Source organism: Mustela erminea, chromosome 3, assembly GCF_009829155.1.
Source record: "Mustela erminea isolate mMusErm1 chromosome 3, mMusErm1.Pri, whole genome shotgun sequence".
In the NCBI taxonomy this organism is placed as follows: Eukaryota; Metazoa; Chordata; class Mammalia; order Carnivora; family Mustelidae; genus Mustela; species Mustela erminea.
Window position 1 is genome coordinate 98,243,670 of NC_045616.1, and position 15,469 is coordinate 98,259,138.

Here is a 15,469-nt window from a genome sequence, read left to right on the forward strand (position 1 = left end):
ACTGGTCATTTGAACAAGGATTCAGACACAAGCCTTCTCTCATTTCTTAAGCCTCCAACGAGTTTGAAAGGTACTAAAGAGCAAGAAGTGGCCCTGTGCTGGAAAGGCCAGGCTCAAAGCAGGTGCTTCATTAATACTTGAATGGGTTTAAAAAGGAAAAAATTGGAAATAGGAAAAATAGGAAAAAAGCAGGTGCTTCATTAATACTTGAATGGGTTTAAATAGGAAAAAATTGAATAAGGACACATGGGATGTGGTACATTTCAATAAAAAAAGAAAACTTTTTAATTAAGTGGGTTAAAGAAATATGTATTAGTAAAGCAGAAAAAAAATATTCAGGTGACATCACAGACCACAGGATGACATGTAGCTCAGCATCGGTATTTTGCTTTAGATCTAGAAGCAAAGGATCTTCAGAGGCATCAGTAAACTAGCAGCATGTAGATACCACAAGGTAGTTCTCTCCTTTTAATGTGGCTCATTCTTGAAGTGGTGTGTTCCATTATGAAGTCTATAGCTAAAGAAGAAATTTGGGTCATTGGAGAGAGTTAAGAAAAGAACCAAAAGCCCCGTACATTGCCGGTGGGAATGTAAAATGATGCAACAACCACTTTGGGAAACAGTCTCTTCCTTCTTCAAAAAGTTAAACATAGAGTTAGATATAACCCAGCAAATCCACTTCTAGGAATACAGGCAAGAGGATTGAAAATATACAAAGACTTGGAAACAAACGTTCACAGCAATACTCATACTAGCCACAGTATAACGGTGACAGCCAATAAACCAACAAAACATGGTACATGTTTTGGTACATGATGGAATAGTATCTGGCCATGCAAAGGAATGCTACCACATGGATAAACCAACCTTGAAAACATGCTACTGCAAAAAGCCAGACACAAAAGATCACATATTCTGTAATTCCATTTAAATAAAATTTCCAGACTTGGCAAACCCATAGAGACAGAAAGTAGATTCAAGGTTGCCAGGGGCTGGAAGAAAGGGGTTGGGAAATCGCTACTAATGGGTTTAGAATTATAGAATTAGGCAGTGGTGATGGTCATACAATTCTGGAAAAGTACTAAAAGCTGCTGAATTGTACACTTTCAAAGTGTAAATTTTGTGGTATGTGAATTATATTTCAATAAAGCTTTTATTATTTTTTTTAATAAGAAGGTCAAGAGGGATGTCTGGCCCACTCAGTTGGAAGAGTGTATGACTCTTGATCTTGGAGTTGTGAGTTCAAGTCCTACATTGGGTGTAGAAGTTATTTTCAAAAAATTAATTAATTTTTAAAAATTTAAAAACGAAGTCAAGGGGAACATGGGGAGATGGGAAAATCCGAACAGGAGGCCCTCCAAAGAATGTTTAAAAAAAAAAAAAAGACAAGGAAGCAATTTTACTAAGGGCTGCTTGTTCAGGCATAGTTGACTTTTTGAACTTGTTTAATTATTTAAAAAAATAGGATGGCTAACTGAGGAGAAAATTAGAATACAGAGATTATAAATATGGCCTCAGGGGCTTAGTTTAGATACAAGGTTTTCCTACAAGAGAAGTTGGAATAAGAGGTGTGCACAGCTCTCTTTTCAGTGGTCTTAAATAGTGCTTAGAATAGGTTGTACGTGTACAGGACAATGTGTGGGAGCCCTTTCTGAAATGGGAGAGGGATGAACTCGATGACCTTGCAGCTTTTTCTGTCTCTCGAACACGGCTCGTCCCCCCGCGCTCAGCATCACACGCGGCCACCAAGGCACTCGTCTCAGTGAAACAGGAGAGAAGACACTACCGTTTCTTGAGAAGTTTTATTTGGCTTCTCTATTCTGTCACAAACATACATTCCTCTTAAGACTGTGACAGTCTTCTCTTCTAAACAATTAGCTTTTTATTAAAAACACACATACACACACACACACGCACAACAACAACAACAACTCATAACTGTACTCACAACCCATTATTTTAATCACTTGCATCAAGAAAGTCAATTCAGGTTATGTATAGCTACATCTACACTAATAATTAATATGAATACCTAGAATGTACTTGGCCTGGTGTAGGGTTTGCAAATCTCCAACAGCCTTTGAATTCAGTTGTACTTGAGAAATAAAAATGAGATCAACATCACTCATCTTTTCCAGGGAAGGAACCATCTGTGCTAAGCGCCCCCCAGCCCAGTCTCTCTCTGCCCAGAACCCAGATTCCCATGTAAATAAGTCAACTGAGAGACACTCAGAACTCAGAACTCAGAACAAGAAAGCCTCTTCATGGTGCTGTGACCAGATCTGCTTCAGATCCTTCCCATTCTTCATTCTCTGGTTGGGTGGGAGAGGGCTTCATTTTATGGCAAAGTTTGTGTCAGTGCTGATGCTCTTGCTTTCCCCATTGCACATGTTCAGCAAATTCATTCACTGAGTCAACATGGAAATCCAAGGCTTCCTATTTTAGGAGAGTGTTATAAACCTTCATCTCCAATATCCTTCAAATGCTTTTAACTTAACAGCATGTTTAATAAATGAGGGAGGTTTAGGACAAGGTGCTGTCAAAACTTAGTTTGTTGAGAACACTGACTAAAGAGAATTCCTTACCAAGACATGCCACACGTCCCCCTTTCAGGAGGGGAATCCTGCCTCCCCTCTGTTAAGCAAGGGCATGGTCAAACTGCCCCTTCTCCAGCCCTTCAAGTCCATCAGCCCAGGTTGAGGTCGGCATGCTCCGATATGGGTCCAGAAGAATCCGGAAGCACCTGACAATGAGGATGCCCAAGAAAATGAACAACAAAATCACAAACACAAATGTGGTTTTTTGCTCCAGAGACATGCTAGAATCTGCTGATGCGTTCTCAAGGGGCACTAGGGGTGAAGGGACAGGCTGTCCTCCATCCATCGTCCAGAGAAGCAGAAGAACGGGATCTCCCAGTTTCCTTTTCTCCCATCATCAGTCTGCTGAGATCATGGTGGCTGCCCCGTGGAGACGCTGAGTTATCTGCAGGAAGAATGAAAGGCAAGGAGAATCATAGAAAATGATTTCTATGCTTACAGTCCTATTCGTCAGAGAAAACAAGGAATCTCTAAACTTTTTCACCAGACGTGCTACATTCTGTGTAATTATGAGAGAGAATATTTTACTCTTGCATGAAATTACCAAACTGTCCTCAGAGCAGGCACCTGGGGCCAGGATGGCTGGGCGGGGAAGACAACCAAAGTACAGAAGATGAGAAATGCGCAAGGTAATGTTGACCTCAGGGTATGCTGCCAGCTTGACATCCAAACTGAGTGTCCCCTGCCAAGTCTCTTCCAGATTCCCTCCAATAATATGACTTTCACATCATTCTCATAATGATACCATTGATGGAAGATCAGCTATGTGCCAAGACTATAGCTAAACACAACATAGGTTAGCCACTCTACTACAAGCTCCATGAAAGCGGAGACCTCTAAAACCCCAGTATAAGGAAACTGAGGCTGGAAAAGGTACTTAACAGAGAAACTCTCAGGGGTTCTGAGCCCAAGCCTCTGGCCTCCATTTTACCACTCAATGAGTATGGGCCCTTGATCACTAAGCCGAAAAATGGAATCAGAAATGCCTGTGTATCTCACGGTGCCATAATGAGGATGGATGTCTGCGAAAACACTTAGAAAAAGTATACAAAGAAGAAAAACAAAACTATGAGTTGCTTCTCTTCAGACATGGCTGTGGAAGCCAGGATGTTCCTCCTTTGCTTTCTCTTGCCTAGACCAAGGGAAAAAGAAGGCATCTCAGACTCCCAGACCATCAAGCTCCTGCTGCTTTTCTTTTTTCTTCAGAAAACAAAGGCCAGGTCAATACTTGACCCAGAGAAGCACCTCAAGAACGGAACTAAGGAGAAGGAATTGATTGGCTGCATTTTTTTCAAAAAAGCCTTACAGTGGCCTCCTACTGCTTGAGACCATTTGATAAAGAGGAGGAGAAGGAAAAAGATAAGTTATCACTATTTCCATTTTACTGGTGGAAAAATTAAGATATGTGGATATTACTGTTTGTCTTTAAGGGCAAGTTAGAGTTTACACAAAGGCCATAAAAACTCAAGATGTTGAACTAAATTTATGTGTGAGTCTGTTTATACGAAAAAATGCATAGGAGAGTACTCAGCTATGGGAATTAACATGGATTCAAAAGAAATTACATTCAGTGAAATAAGCATCCAAATAAAAATAGAAATTATGACTTAAAGCTCGAACACAATATTTCTACAGCTAACTTCTAATTGTTGCCTTGAAGTATAGCATTAGTGATCATAATAACAGCTTGAACGTATGTTGACACTTAAAAGTTTATAAAATCACAGTTTAGGACACCGTTTATAAAGGGATTTACAACCAGTGTCTAGAAGGAAGGAGTTACAATTTGGGGGGGAAAGAATATTCTGCAGCTCTGTGACTAAATTTTGTTTAAGGCTGGAATAGTTGCAGTAGATTTTGTTTATCATTCATTTTTATTCTGAAGCAAGATTGGGATAAAATTTGATGGTGTTTCTTAAAAATAAGCTCCTTGGGGATATGGAAGATGTTGACGGATTGGGTTTGGTTTGATTTGCTTGCTTTTAAATACCCTCCCAACCTTCGTTTTTTTTTTTTTTTAATATATATATAAAGATTTTATTTATTTATTTGACAGAGATCACAAGTAGGCAGAGAGGCAGGCAGAGGCAGGGGGGAGCAGACTCCCTGATGAGCAGACAGCCTAATGTGGGGCAGGACCCTGGGATTATGACCTGAGCCAAAGGCAGAGGCTTTAACCCACTGAGCCACCCAGGCACCCCCCAAGCTTGGTTGTTAACTCTTGGCAGATAACTGGGTTGAAGGGAGGGGGCAGGAAAGGGTGGCCAGCAGCAGTCCTTAGTACTTCCTTATTACTAGTCCCTAGTACCTCCAGCAAGGGCCGTTTGCACACGCAAGAGATACCCAAACTAGACTTGTTCATACCGCATATAAAATTCACCAAGGGCTGGGTCAAAAGAAAGTTGTGTGCTGCTCAAGGAATAAATGCCTAAGCTCTCCTGTCATGTTCCTTTTTGTCCTTCCATGTCCTACTGAGCATCCCATCACTTTGACCCTGCCCTCCCCACAGACTTACCAGGAGTCCCACTCTACGTCCATTTCCCCTCCAGCCCAAATGAGGCTAGAGTCCCTTTCTGTGTCTGTATCTGCTCTTGACACGGCTGAGACAGCTATGCATTTTTAGGACATTCTCTATGAAACCATTATGTAATCCAGAAAGGAAACAGAGGAAAACGGAAGCCCATTAACTATGTAAGCATACGACATAAAGATTTCTGGGTCTGTGAAGTTCATCAAAAACAGTGAGCAACCAGAAATAGGACAATTTGAGGCTACGATGACTCCCTAGCCACAAGGTGGGGGATCAAAAGAGTGATACCTTTCTTATTCAATCCATCCCTTCTCACCCCCAGGGCCCACTTGACAAGAGCCATCTTGATGCCCAGGAGCAGTCTTTCCCAATTCGTCCAAGGCAAAGTACCAATTCCTCTTCTCCTAACTTCTCATCTCGTACTGCCTAGACTTCCTCCATCACTCACCTTTTCGAGCTGGTTCACCATTCATGTGGGGGCTTCAGGCATGGGTGACCCTTCCAAGAAGGCCTACAAGTAACCCAGTCATCCTGATTCAGGTTATGAACCCCATTTCCCTCTTCTGTTGCCCTATAAATGAGCCTGGACCCTGGCTTCTTCCCAGGGAAGCCAACCCTTAGAAAGACGTAAAAATCAGTTTTAATTTGCACAGATGCCACCCTGTGCTGATTAAAAGGCAGATGGAAGAATACGGTTAACCCTCTCTGCAGCCTCCTCACTGGTTTTTAGAAGCCCGCTGAAACAGAAACACAATATCCTCTAACCCCTTCCTGATAAACCCAACTGATGGGAAAACAGAAAGGAAAGCATTTTGAAAATGCCACAGCTCCTTATAAATCATCACAGCATACTGTGATAACCCAGTACCTGTTAAAATAACTTCATTTGGCTAACTCTTCAAAGCCTTTTATTAAATTGCAGTCTTTTACCAAGGAGAGTGACACATTAACACTTAGCAAGGATTTGTCTGGGAAAATTGTTCTCACTTGAAGGAGGGGAAATGTGGTAGATAGTAAGGGGGCTCATGGGTCTTGCTGGAAATGAGGGGCCACTGGAGTTTGGGGGGAGGAGACATGGGGTGCTGAGGGCCAATGGCCCAGGAGGAGAGAATTCCTGGGGAGGGTGGGGAATGGGAGATACAGTTGAGAAGATCTGGAGATGGTTATAAAGGGATATGGAGATACAGAGACCAAGGAAGAAAAGCCAGGTCTCTCACAGTTTTGCCTGGGATGGATGGAAATCCCTAGAAGAGCCTGCTTGATTTTAAACCCGCCATCAGCTAATCAATAATTTATAAATCTGGAAAGCTCCACAGCACATTTAAGTTAAAGGCAGCATCGGATAGAGGAAGAGGCAGAAAAAGAAAAATAAATGTGATCCCTGGACTACCACAGTCCCCAAATATTCAAAGACAGCAAAATTTTTAAAATGTCTGCCTTGGAGTGAAATGTCCCCTTTCTGAAAAAATGATCCTTGTGAAACAGTCACGATGGCTTCTACCTGAATAACGAAATCTTCCTTTTAGACAAATAGAGAAATCTGGGCAAGTAAATTATTTCAAAGGATTTCCAACACAATCATCCTAAGTGGTAATAATAACAAAAGGCAGTTGTGTTAAGTATTAGAGGACCACAGTTTCTCATGTCCCTATTTCAATCCTAATAATCTTCCCCATCATGTGGTACATGCCTGTCTTCCTGGACCTCCATCTGTGTGGGCTCAGGACATAATAAAGGCTCATTTTAATACTGGACCAAGGAAAACTGAATTAAAAGATGCCATTCTCAAAAATCTTATAACGCATCCCCAGAGTCAAGCTCCCTGGACTCCGATCACACAAAGTGTAGAACCCTCTGCATTACCTACGAAGCCCAGGGCGAGCAGTTCCTCTCAGCCCTAGTCACTCTCACCATCAGCCACGGGCCCCACTTAGAATGATGTACACAGAGGCCTCACTTTCTTTCCTCATGCTTCCGACATACCACACCAAGACCCAGCCTTCTCAGCTCAGATCTTACCGCTGCTTCCCTCCAGAAAATCTCGGCGCCCCAACGACCAAAGACCCTCACCAGCCACTGAATCCCTCCCGGACCTGAGAGCCCTGTTTCCTGGATGACCAATGAGGTCATATTCCGACAATGGAATTTTTGTAAGATAGGAATTTCTTTTCCTCCTAAGTTCGAACAGGAACACACGTCAAATTGCATTTGGCTTGGAGTGCAAGGACCAAGAAGAACAAACTTACGTGGGATGGAGTCTGCAGACACCTGAGGAGGCCGTCCTCACTGGGTCTGCGCAGCAGCTCTACCTAACACGAGCTGTTCCTTAAACCCCTCCAGGTTTCCCACCTCTGAGCTTTTAGTCACAGTGCTCTCTGCCTGATGCCCTCCTCCTCGCTCTATTCCCGCCTGTGGGTTTCACTCCCTCCCTCAGGGTTCGCACCAAGTGCCACCTCCTCAGTGGGTCCTCCGTCTCTCCCTGCACCAGAGGGATGGGGTACTTCCTGCTCTGTTCCTCCCCGCCCCCCGGGGAGCCCTGCACCTGCTTTCTGCCGCAGCACCTCTCACAGGACCCGTCTCCACCGGGTGTTCAGCTCGGTCCCCTTACTAAATAGCAAGCTCCTTGAGAAATTCCGGGCCGTTCTGGGGTCACTGTCTTTTTTTTTTTTTTTTTTTTTTTTTTAAATAGAGGTTGAGTCAAATCTCTGGCGCCTTACAATCTGAGGAACTGAATTTTCAAACTTTGAGGGGCCAGCTGATAGAAAGAAGGGGTAAAAAAGCCCATGTCATCCAGCCAGCCTGGGATGTCAGACCATTGTGTTTGAAATAGATCTTATTTCAAAGAATTGTAGCTAGTCTGAGTCACAGTGACATGTTAATAGTCTCCGATTTCATGATTTGAAAAGCAGTTATTTGGCTTTTTACATTTTCCTGGGCTTCCAGGCTGATGGGTCGAGTCCCATCGAATACAAAAATTAGTGGTGGCCCTGCTGTTCCAGGGCTCAAGCCTTTCTGAGCTCAGGGGCTCTGCTCCTAGGGAAGAGCAACCGTTCCAAATATCCTGAAGCCAGACGCCTTACCTGGAAACCACACATGTCAACATGCACCCTCCCCAAGCTTGGATCCTTCGGGCATTTCATTTTGTTAGCATCACATTATACAATTTAACAGTAGAGGAAATTATTTTATCTGAAGAAAATAGACCTTAAAGCAGTGACACATTCCTTTTCTTATTTTTAAAGCGACAGCAACAGAATGAGTTTGGTGCCTTTGGCACATGGCTCTGTGGAGCTCTGTGGTCCGCCCCCCCTCCACTTTTGTGGCCAGTAGCTCACAGACACCCTCCCCCCACCCTTCCACAGCAGTTTGCAGTGGTCATAGTTAAAACAGATGCAGTGTCTGTGAAGTCCTGCCTAGCACATTGTAAGCGTTCAATAAATCCGTGCTGATGAATGAGCGCTTCCTCTGTATACCATTTGTGTGCAAAACAAGTTTCTTTCTAATTTCTCCTATGCAAATAAGCACACTGGGGAATGGAGATTATAAGTAAACCGCCCCAAATCATAAAAATCAGTTACCAGAAGAGAAGCATTCCCCGAAGGCTGCTGACTCGCAAATTTCTCCCCAGCATGTAGGAATGAGTAGCAAGCCAGTCATCCCTCGGCAGCTCACGGTGTGCAGGGTGCCGTGAAGCCATCCTGCCTGTATTTTAAGTACCTCTAAACCACTTAAGTGCCACACCCCGTTTTTAAAACTTCTAGGCCAGAAACCTCATTATGTGACTTGACATGTTTTCCAAAAATAGACGCAAAAACAGTGGGTCTGTTGAGCAAGAACACTCACAGGTTTGTAGAGTTTACATTAGCCTGTGACAGACAGGACACTCCATCCCACAAAGCCATCCTGTGTATCTTATTTATATTTATCTGGCGGACTCGTGAGGCCACTCTGCAGACTGTACCAGGAAGGGAATTGACGAGGTGGGCAAGACTGAATTTGCAATGTCTAACAGATACCAAGTTCCTCCAAGTGCCACATTATTCTGCAACAGTTCTGAAGCTGACTGTTGAAATGTTAACATGCCTTTCAATGATTAACATAATACATATGATGAGAGTGAGACTAAATAGAATCGTCTCTGCTTTTTGAGCTAAACGAAGCCTTGGCTGCATTGCCGTTTGCAAAACTGAAGGCTCCAGAGATGAACTCCACCCTTCCTCCCAACCCTCACACCCCAGACGTGTAAACATCCCAGTTGACCCTATTACATATCTTCCCCTATAACTGTGAGCCTTCCACAAAACCTACTTTATCATCTAAGGAATCAGATCACTACATAAACAAAAGTTATTACCCATGAATCTTGTAGAACTACTGTGTATGAGCCCAGGGAACAGTAATTTGCATTCCAGAATATATGCACAAGGATGCAAACTATTTCCTATAAATTCAAAGAACTCATGGCCCTCTTGGTGACCAGCCCAGAGATTCAGGTAAAGAGTTCCTGGCTCTTTTTAGGTACTTCATATATTTTAACCAACATATACCTCCCTTTTTTTTCCTCTCTCTCTCACATAAATACATAGCAACTTCCATATTTTTCTTTTCTGAATACAGCCCTCTTGATCCAGTGCAAAAGCCCTGATGCTTCAGAATTCACAGGATGGCTAAGGACAGATAGTACTTTGTACGCCCAACAAAAAGACCCACGGCTACTAGAAAGCGCGGAAACAATGGCTTGACACACACGTGAGTGTGGTCAGCTACAAACATCAACAGGCAAGTTCGGAACCGTCACCAACCCCCACTGCTGCACTGGGAAGTCTGTTCCCTCAGACTGTCACTGCCAAGTCAGCCTGCTTGGGTTTGGGAGTGGACCCTGTTGGTCCTGGCTCGCTAGCTCTGGGTCAGCAGGAGACCTTTCTCTTCAGTCTGAGCCCTACCCTTCTCTTTACTTCTTCCCCATCTTCATCTTCCTCCCAACACTTGCTAGAAGAGTTTTAAAGGGACTGCAGGGGAAGTCTGCAGCCTTGCTCAGAACAGGAAAACCCCACGTGAGTGCCCAATCAGGAACTGGGGGTCCCAAAAGGCACCATTAGCAAACTGGAACTTTTCTCTTCAAACGATAAACCTTACTAGAATCCCCGGTTTGCCTTCTCTGTCCTTGCATGTTTCCTAGTGAAAAACAGTGCTTGCTGATACCTCAAAAGACTGGGGCTGCACCGTGCTGACCACCCAGGGACACCAGGGACAGTCAGCGTTATCATTAGGAGTAGTTAAGTTGTGATCCTTTGTGAACAAATTAAAACATCCCCATAACATTTTGGAAGGTTTGATGTTTCGGGTGAATGGAAGAATTACTATAATGGGCAGATAGCTTTCAGGAATAATTTACTGCAGCTTAGCAAAGAAAAGAGCCTGTTTTACTACTCCTTTTCCAGTATCGGTAGCACTGTAAACTTAAGCATGCTTTAAACATCAAGGCATCGTTCCATTTCACCCCCTCGTTATTAACTTTACCTAGCAACTGTTTAATTAGACTTCATCTGACATGTAGATCTAAATTCAGAACTTGGATGCAAAAGGCATCTCTGTGATTATCGCTCATGCATACATCGTAAAGTTAGAGAAAAGCATTAATTAGCCCATCAAAGACCCGGTGTCAGTCAAGTACCTGAATCTGGCTGAACAAACACTTGATCCATTTCCCGGTGGAACAGTTACAGGTAGTTACAAGCCTCTTTAGTTTCCATTCTTCCCGACCAGGCTGGGTTGAGGCAGGAGACAGTGGCAGCTGCAAGCAGCTAATGGCACACCCCAGATCTCAAGCCGTTGTTTCAGGCTTAGAAACTTCCCATTAAAACCCCCGAGTTAAAGGAACATCGTCTTTCTGTGTGAGGCATCGTTAGCGGCCAATACGGCTGCTGCTTTGTGGCGAGCCATGATTCTGGTTCTGCCTCAGCAACTCTTCAGAGGATTCTGCTTCAGTGAGTAGAGGCAGTATCCTAGCAGTGTGTCTGAAATCATCTTCAAGAAAGCATTAACATTCGAAAGGAGTACAGGGTGGGGGAACATCACTGGGCATTCCCGTACCTTTTCGAAATCAAAGCCATAAATCTACCGATGCTCACCTCTTCCCTATTGATTGTTGACACTATTCCTCCTTGGGGATGTCAATTAGCACCTTGCAGTACCCGGCCTCCATATTGATTATGGTTTGTGACCTTCGGGCCAACTTAATTAAGGGGAAGACTTCTAAGGAAGGGCACCAACATAGTATTTGGGAAGCCAAGGGAAGGCCCTTTTTCCTAAAAACAAAAACAAAAACAAAATTGACCTTTCAGAAAAGCAGTAATTATGGGAGGCAAAGAGGAAAGAACAATTTTTTAAAAATCACATTTTTACCACCTGTTTGTACATTTGCTAGGCTGTGGGTAGCCAGGTCCAGTGTATCCTTTGGCCGGCCTGCATGACTGTGACCTTGACAGGTACCCCCACCCCACCCAGGCTGTCAGAGACCACTGATGAATAAAGAGAGAACTTCAGTGAGAGAAAGTTGTTCTAATTCTACAAATTCTAGTTACATGGCACAATAGTTGAATTATTTTCCTTGGATAGAATGCCTAAATAAATTTGGAAAATGTTTTAGGATAAAATTTATCTTTTTTTTTTAAAAAAAGTGCTTCTCTGGAAAAAATTCAACACAGTCCTTAAGATGGAACATCCTTGTTTTTTGGCAACTCACCACTTTCTTTGTTGAAGTGGAAGCACAGTTAGCAACAACACCCACCCACCAAATGATGGGGTGCACGATATTTAAAGCTCACTCTGACTAGGCCTGTCAGCTTTGCTGTCTCTTTGGCTCTTTCGAGAGGCCGGCCATTACCCAGTAGCTGTAGGGGACTGGGAGAGAGCTCATTGTCTATGAGGAAAATTTCCATCTGCTAGCAACAGACAACAACTCTGGCTAGACCTCAGACCCAAGAAAATGTAAATGCCAGATGTTATGATCTAATGTCAGAATCAAATGCTTGACATTAGGAGCTAACCTCACTCAAATAGGAAGGTTCTCTCCCCATAGGTTTTCCAGATTTTTAACCGTATTTCCTTTCCAGTGAGCTTCTCTGACTGTATTTTCACACACACACAAACACACACGCATGCACACAGAGCAGTGGAACAAATGAAATCCAACAGAGCACTATCGTTCAATACTAACTGGTATCCTTGGTGCTCTTCAGCCCACAGCGCTGGTGGAGGCAGCAACCTGTCTCGGTAATGCCAACAGAGGGTGGCTCAGGGAACATTCTGACCCCACCCGTTCTTATATACTTCTCATTCCATGGGGTGAGAAAGCCCTCTAGTTAGACAGGAGCTGGAGTTACTGTGAGCTCACCCTGCCCAGGAGGCCTCCTCAGATATTGTTTTACCCTATAGACTCGTAGAGGTGGAAGGGAACATGAGAGGCTGTGCCTGCCCCTCAGCTCCTCCGCAGGCTGAAGCCGTGCCACAGAGACGAGTGTCTGGCCTATTTTTAAAACTCTCCAGAGAATTAGATTCCATACCCCACTCTGACAACCTCTGTTTAAACTAACTTCTCCGTTGCTTACTTAGTCTCGATGGGATGGCGTATTTCTTTTCATTCTACCCTGGTTGCAAAGTCGGTCAGGAACCACCACACAGTTTTGTGAGAATGCTCTTTCGCCGAGGAAACCGAACTAGGGAAACCAAAGGATGTTTGGTGAAGATCCTGCAGCCAAGTTTGGGTGTTGCTTTTATGAGGTAGTTGTAAGTGAAATGATGGGAGCGAGCCCATTCCCCCCATGCACTTGTTACGTGACTCACTGTGACTTCTGAAACAGCAAATAAGGATTGGTGGAATGTTGAGTTTCTTGAACATCTTACAGTAGGTCCTGGTTCTTTAGTCTTTAATACTCTTTTCCTCTTCCTCTGAATTCTTCTCAAAATTTCTGCTTTCTGGTCCAGCTTTAAATCGAGAACCTAGAATGCTCCACAAGGCTATGCAAAGCTCAGACTCCCATGGATTTGCGGGGAATAGAATGACTTCGTGCTCTGCCCCTCTTGCACACTCTGATCCCAGGGTTACAACTGGGTGTTAATTCAGTCTTTGTAGCCACACATCATAAGGCAATTGTACTAGAAATCTATTTTAAGAACTTTCTCTATATTCTAATTTCAAGTCTCACTCTTGAATATTCTCGATTACAGTTCTTCCCACAACTTCCCATGCTGCATTTTTTCATAAAGTAACAGACAATGAGTATTTTTTTTAAAAAGTTGCTTCATGAACCATCAAGCTTTATACCAACATGAAGCTGTTATTATTAGCATTAGCATTACTGTAGTTCTTTGTCTAATTCTCAAAATCAAATTGATTCTTGATAAAATCTTCAAAATAGAAACCTGGGTTTCTTCTCATGTTCATCCCTAGATTCTTGATAAAAATCTAGTTGCTTCCTTTGTGTCCATTTTTCTTTCACGTAGTCAAGAAACATTCACTAGTTTCATTCACTCAGCATCAGATATATATGTTCCGTGTTGGGTGGGGTAGGATGACAGATACGGAGACGTCTGTGTCTGCTTGCGTTTGTTCAGGTTGTCACAGCATAATTCTGGGAGGCTCCCTGGGAAGGACCCAGAGGTGCTCCACATCTAGCTGCAGTTGACCAAGCTTCTGGGCAGATGAGCCCCTCCACTGTTTTCCACTCCCTCACCTCCTCCCTGCTCAGCCAGCAGACATCTGAATTATGTCCTCATTTCTCTACAGGACTTGATCTCACAAGGTCATCTGTGGCTTCTCATTGTCTCAGGCAAAAAAAAAAAAAAAAAAAAAAAAAAAAATCCAAAAAAAAAAAAAATAAATACTTGCAGTATTGATCTTCCTTGCTCTTTGTGGCAACTCTGAGATATAGCTGACCACTGTCTTTAGGGAAGTGCTAGATAAAAGGACACAAAGTAAAATGGAGTAGCAGAACTGATATCTCAGCCCTCTTCCCTCTTGGTCCACCCCTCTGCCTGGTGCCTGCCCCTTTGGTTCCTCTCTCTCCATAGTCTCTCATTTACCCCTTAGAGGCTCAAGCCATGTTTAACTCATGTAACCACCAGCCACTGTGAAATTAAGGGTGGAAAGACAGGCAGACTTTGATACATATTAACGGGTCCTGCATTTTTAATTCATAAAAAGCAGTGAGAGTCGGTTTATGGGTTATTTCTATGTTTCTGTCTTCTTTGTTTAAAAAAATAAATTGATACATAATGTAATATAAAGTTAGGTTGTTTTTTAAATCAAGATGAGCTCTAGTTCTAATATCCCTCTGATTTGCCAGGTCTACATATAAGTTTATTTATCCACTCAGCTATCTTCACAGGTCAATGAACATTCAAAGCACAAGGGAATGGTAGGGAAGGTTTAATAATATTCACATGAAGCCCATAAATTAGGATCTATATTCAAGCATTATTAAAAGCAAGCAGGTTAAAGTCCAACTGCAAATTGGCAGCCTCCTGGTTTGATTTTTTTTTTTTTCTTGAATGCGTTCTGTGGTATGTTGAATGCTCAATTAGTAGCTGATGAATCTGGAACAGAGTAGTATTTGAAATAAAATGAGAATCAAACAATGCTGCAACCCATTGGAAATGCATTTGGAAGGAAGGAAACACTGATAGAATGTAATATTTGCGAGCAACAAGGCTTGCCCCATAAAATGAACAAGTTTGTTCATTTTTTCCTTTTAAGTCAAAAACAATAGGGCATCAAGGAAGGAAATGCATCATGAAAAAGCTGATGTCCAGCCCTGTTCTATTTAGAGACAATATTTGCAAACTTTCAGATATTAATTCTCATTACAGCATGAAGGTATTAGAACATTACTATGGGTTCTTCACTGTTCTAAAGAAATTCATACCGAGAACTGAACAACCTAGTGGGTGAATTTATTCTTTTTATATGTCTTGTACAATAATAACAATTTTCTTAATGACTTTGAAATACTTAATGCCTTTAAAATGTCATATAAAGTACCGATTAGAGCTTTAGACACACCATTCCTCTCCATTTTTATGCTCTCATTTCGGCACTGTTCTTTCTGTTCAACAGCTGCTCTTTAGAAGGGACCTTTACTGCATGAACACTTTGAGGTTTGAGCAGATTAAAACATTAAGATGATTTAGAAAATGAAATAGAATCAGCCTGAGAATTACTGACCTGTTAGCCTGACTTTCATACCTGACAAAATTCTGGAACTAAAAATCTCACCACTAAAAATCAATTTGAAAACACCCAGAGGACAAAACTAATCGTACAAAGCAGTTTAAAAAATGC

General features: G+C 42.7%; 1 protein-coding gene across 6 annotated transcripts; it reads right to left on the minus strand.

Annotated features, from left to right (window-relative positions):
• Nucleotides 1-262: 262 nt before the first annotated feature.
• Nucleotides 263-11,416, minus strand: CTXN3 (cortexin 3). Of its 6 annotated transcripts, none has more exons than XR_004284090.1 (3): nucleotides 10,802-11,159; nucleotides 2,586-2,982; nucleotides 263-517 (listed from the first exon to the last, which is right to left on the minus strand). XR_004284090.1 is itself a non-coding variant. In XM_032336846.1 (2 exons), exon 2 carries the CDS (start codon nucleotides 2,881-2,883, stop codon nucleotides 2,638-2,640), a length of 246 nt encoding a protein of 81 aa, XP_032192737.1. In that variant the 5' UTR covers nucleotides 2,884-2,982; nucleotides 11,259-11,416; the 3' UTR covers nucleotides 1,292-2,637. The 6 variants fall into 6 exon arrangements, 4 of the variants coding, with proteins under 4 accessions (XP_032192737.1, XP_032192736.1, XP_032192738.1 ...); XR_004284089.1 differs by having other exon boundaries at nucleotides 2,033-2,982; nucleotides 10,802-11,156; XM_032336846.1 differs by lacking the exons at nucleotides 263-517; nucleotides 10,802-11,159 and adding an exon at nucleotides 11,259-11,416 and having other exon boundaries at nucleotides 1,292-2,982.
• Between the last annotated feature and the right edge of the window lie 4,053 nt (nucleotides 11,417-15,469).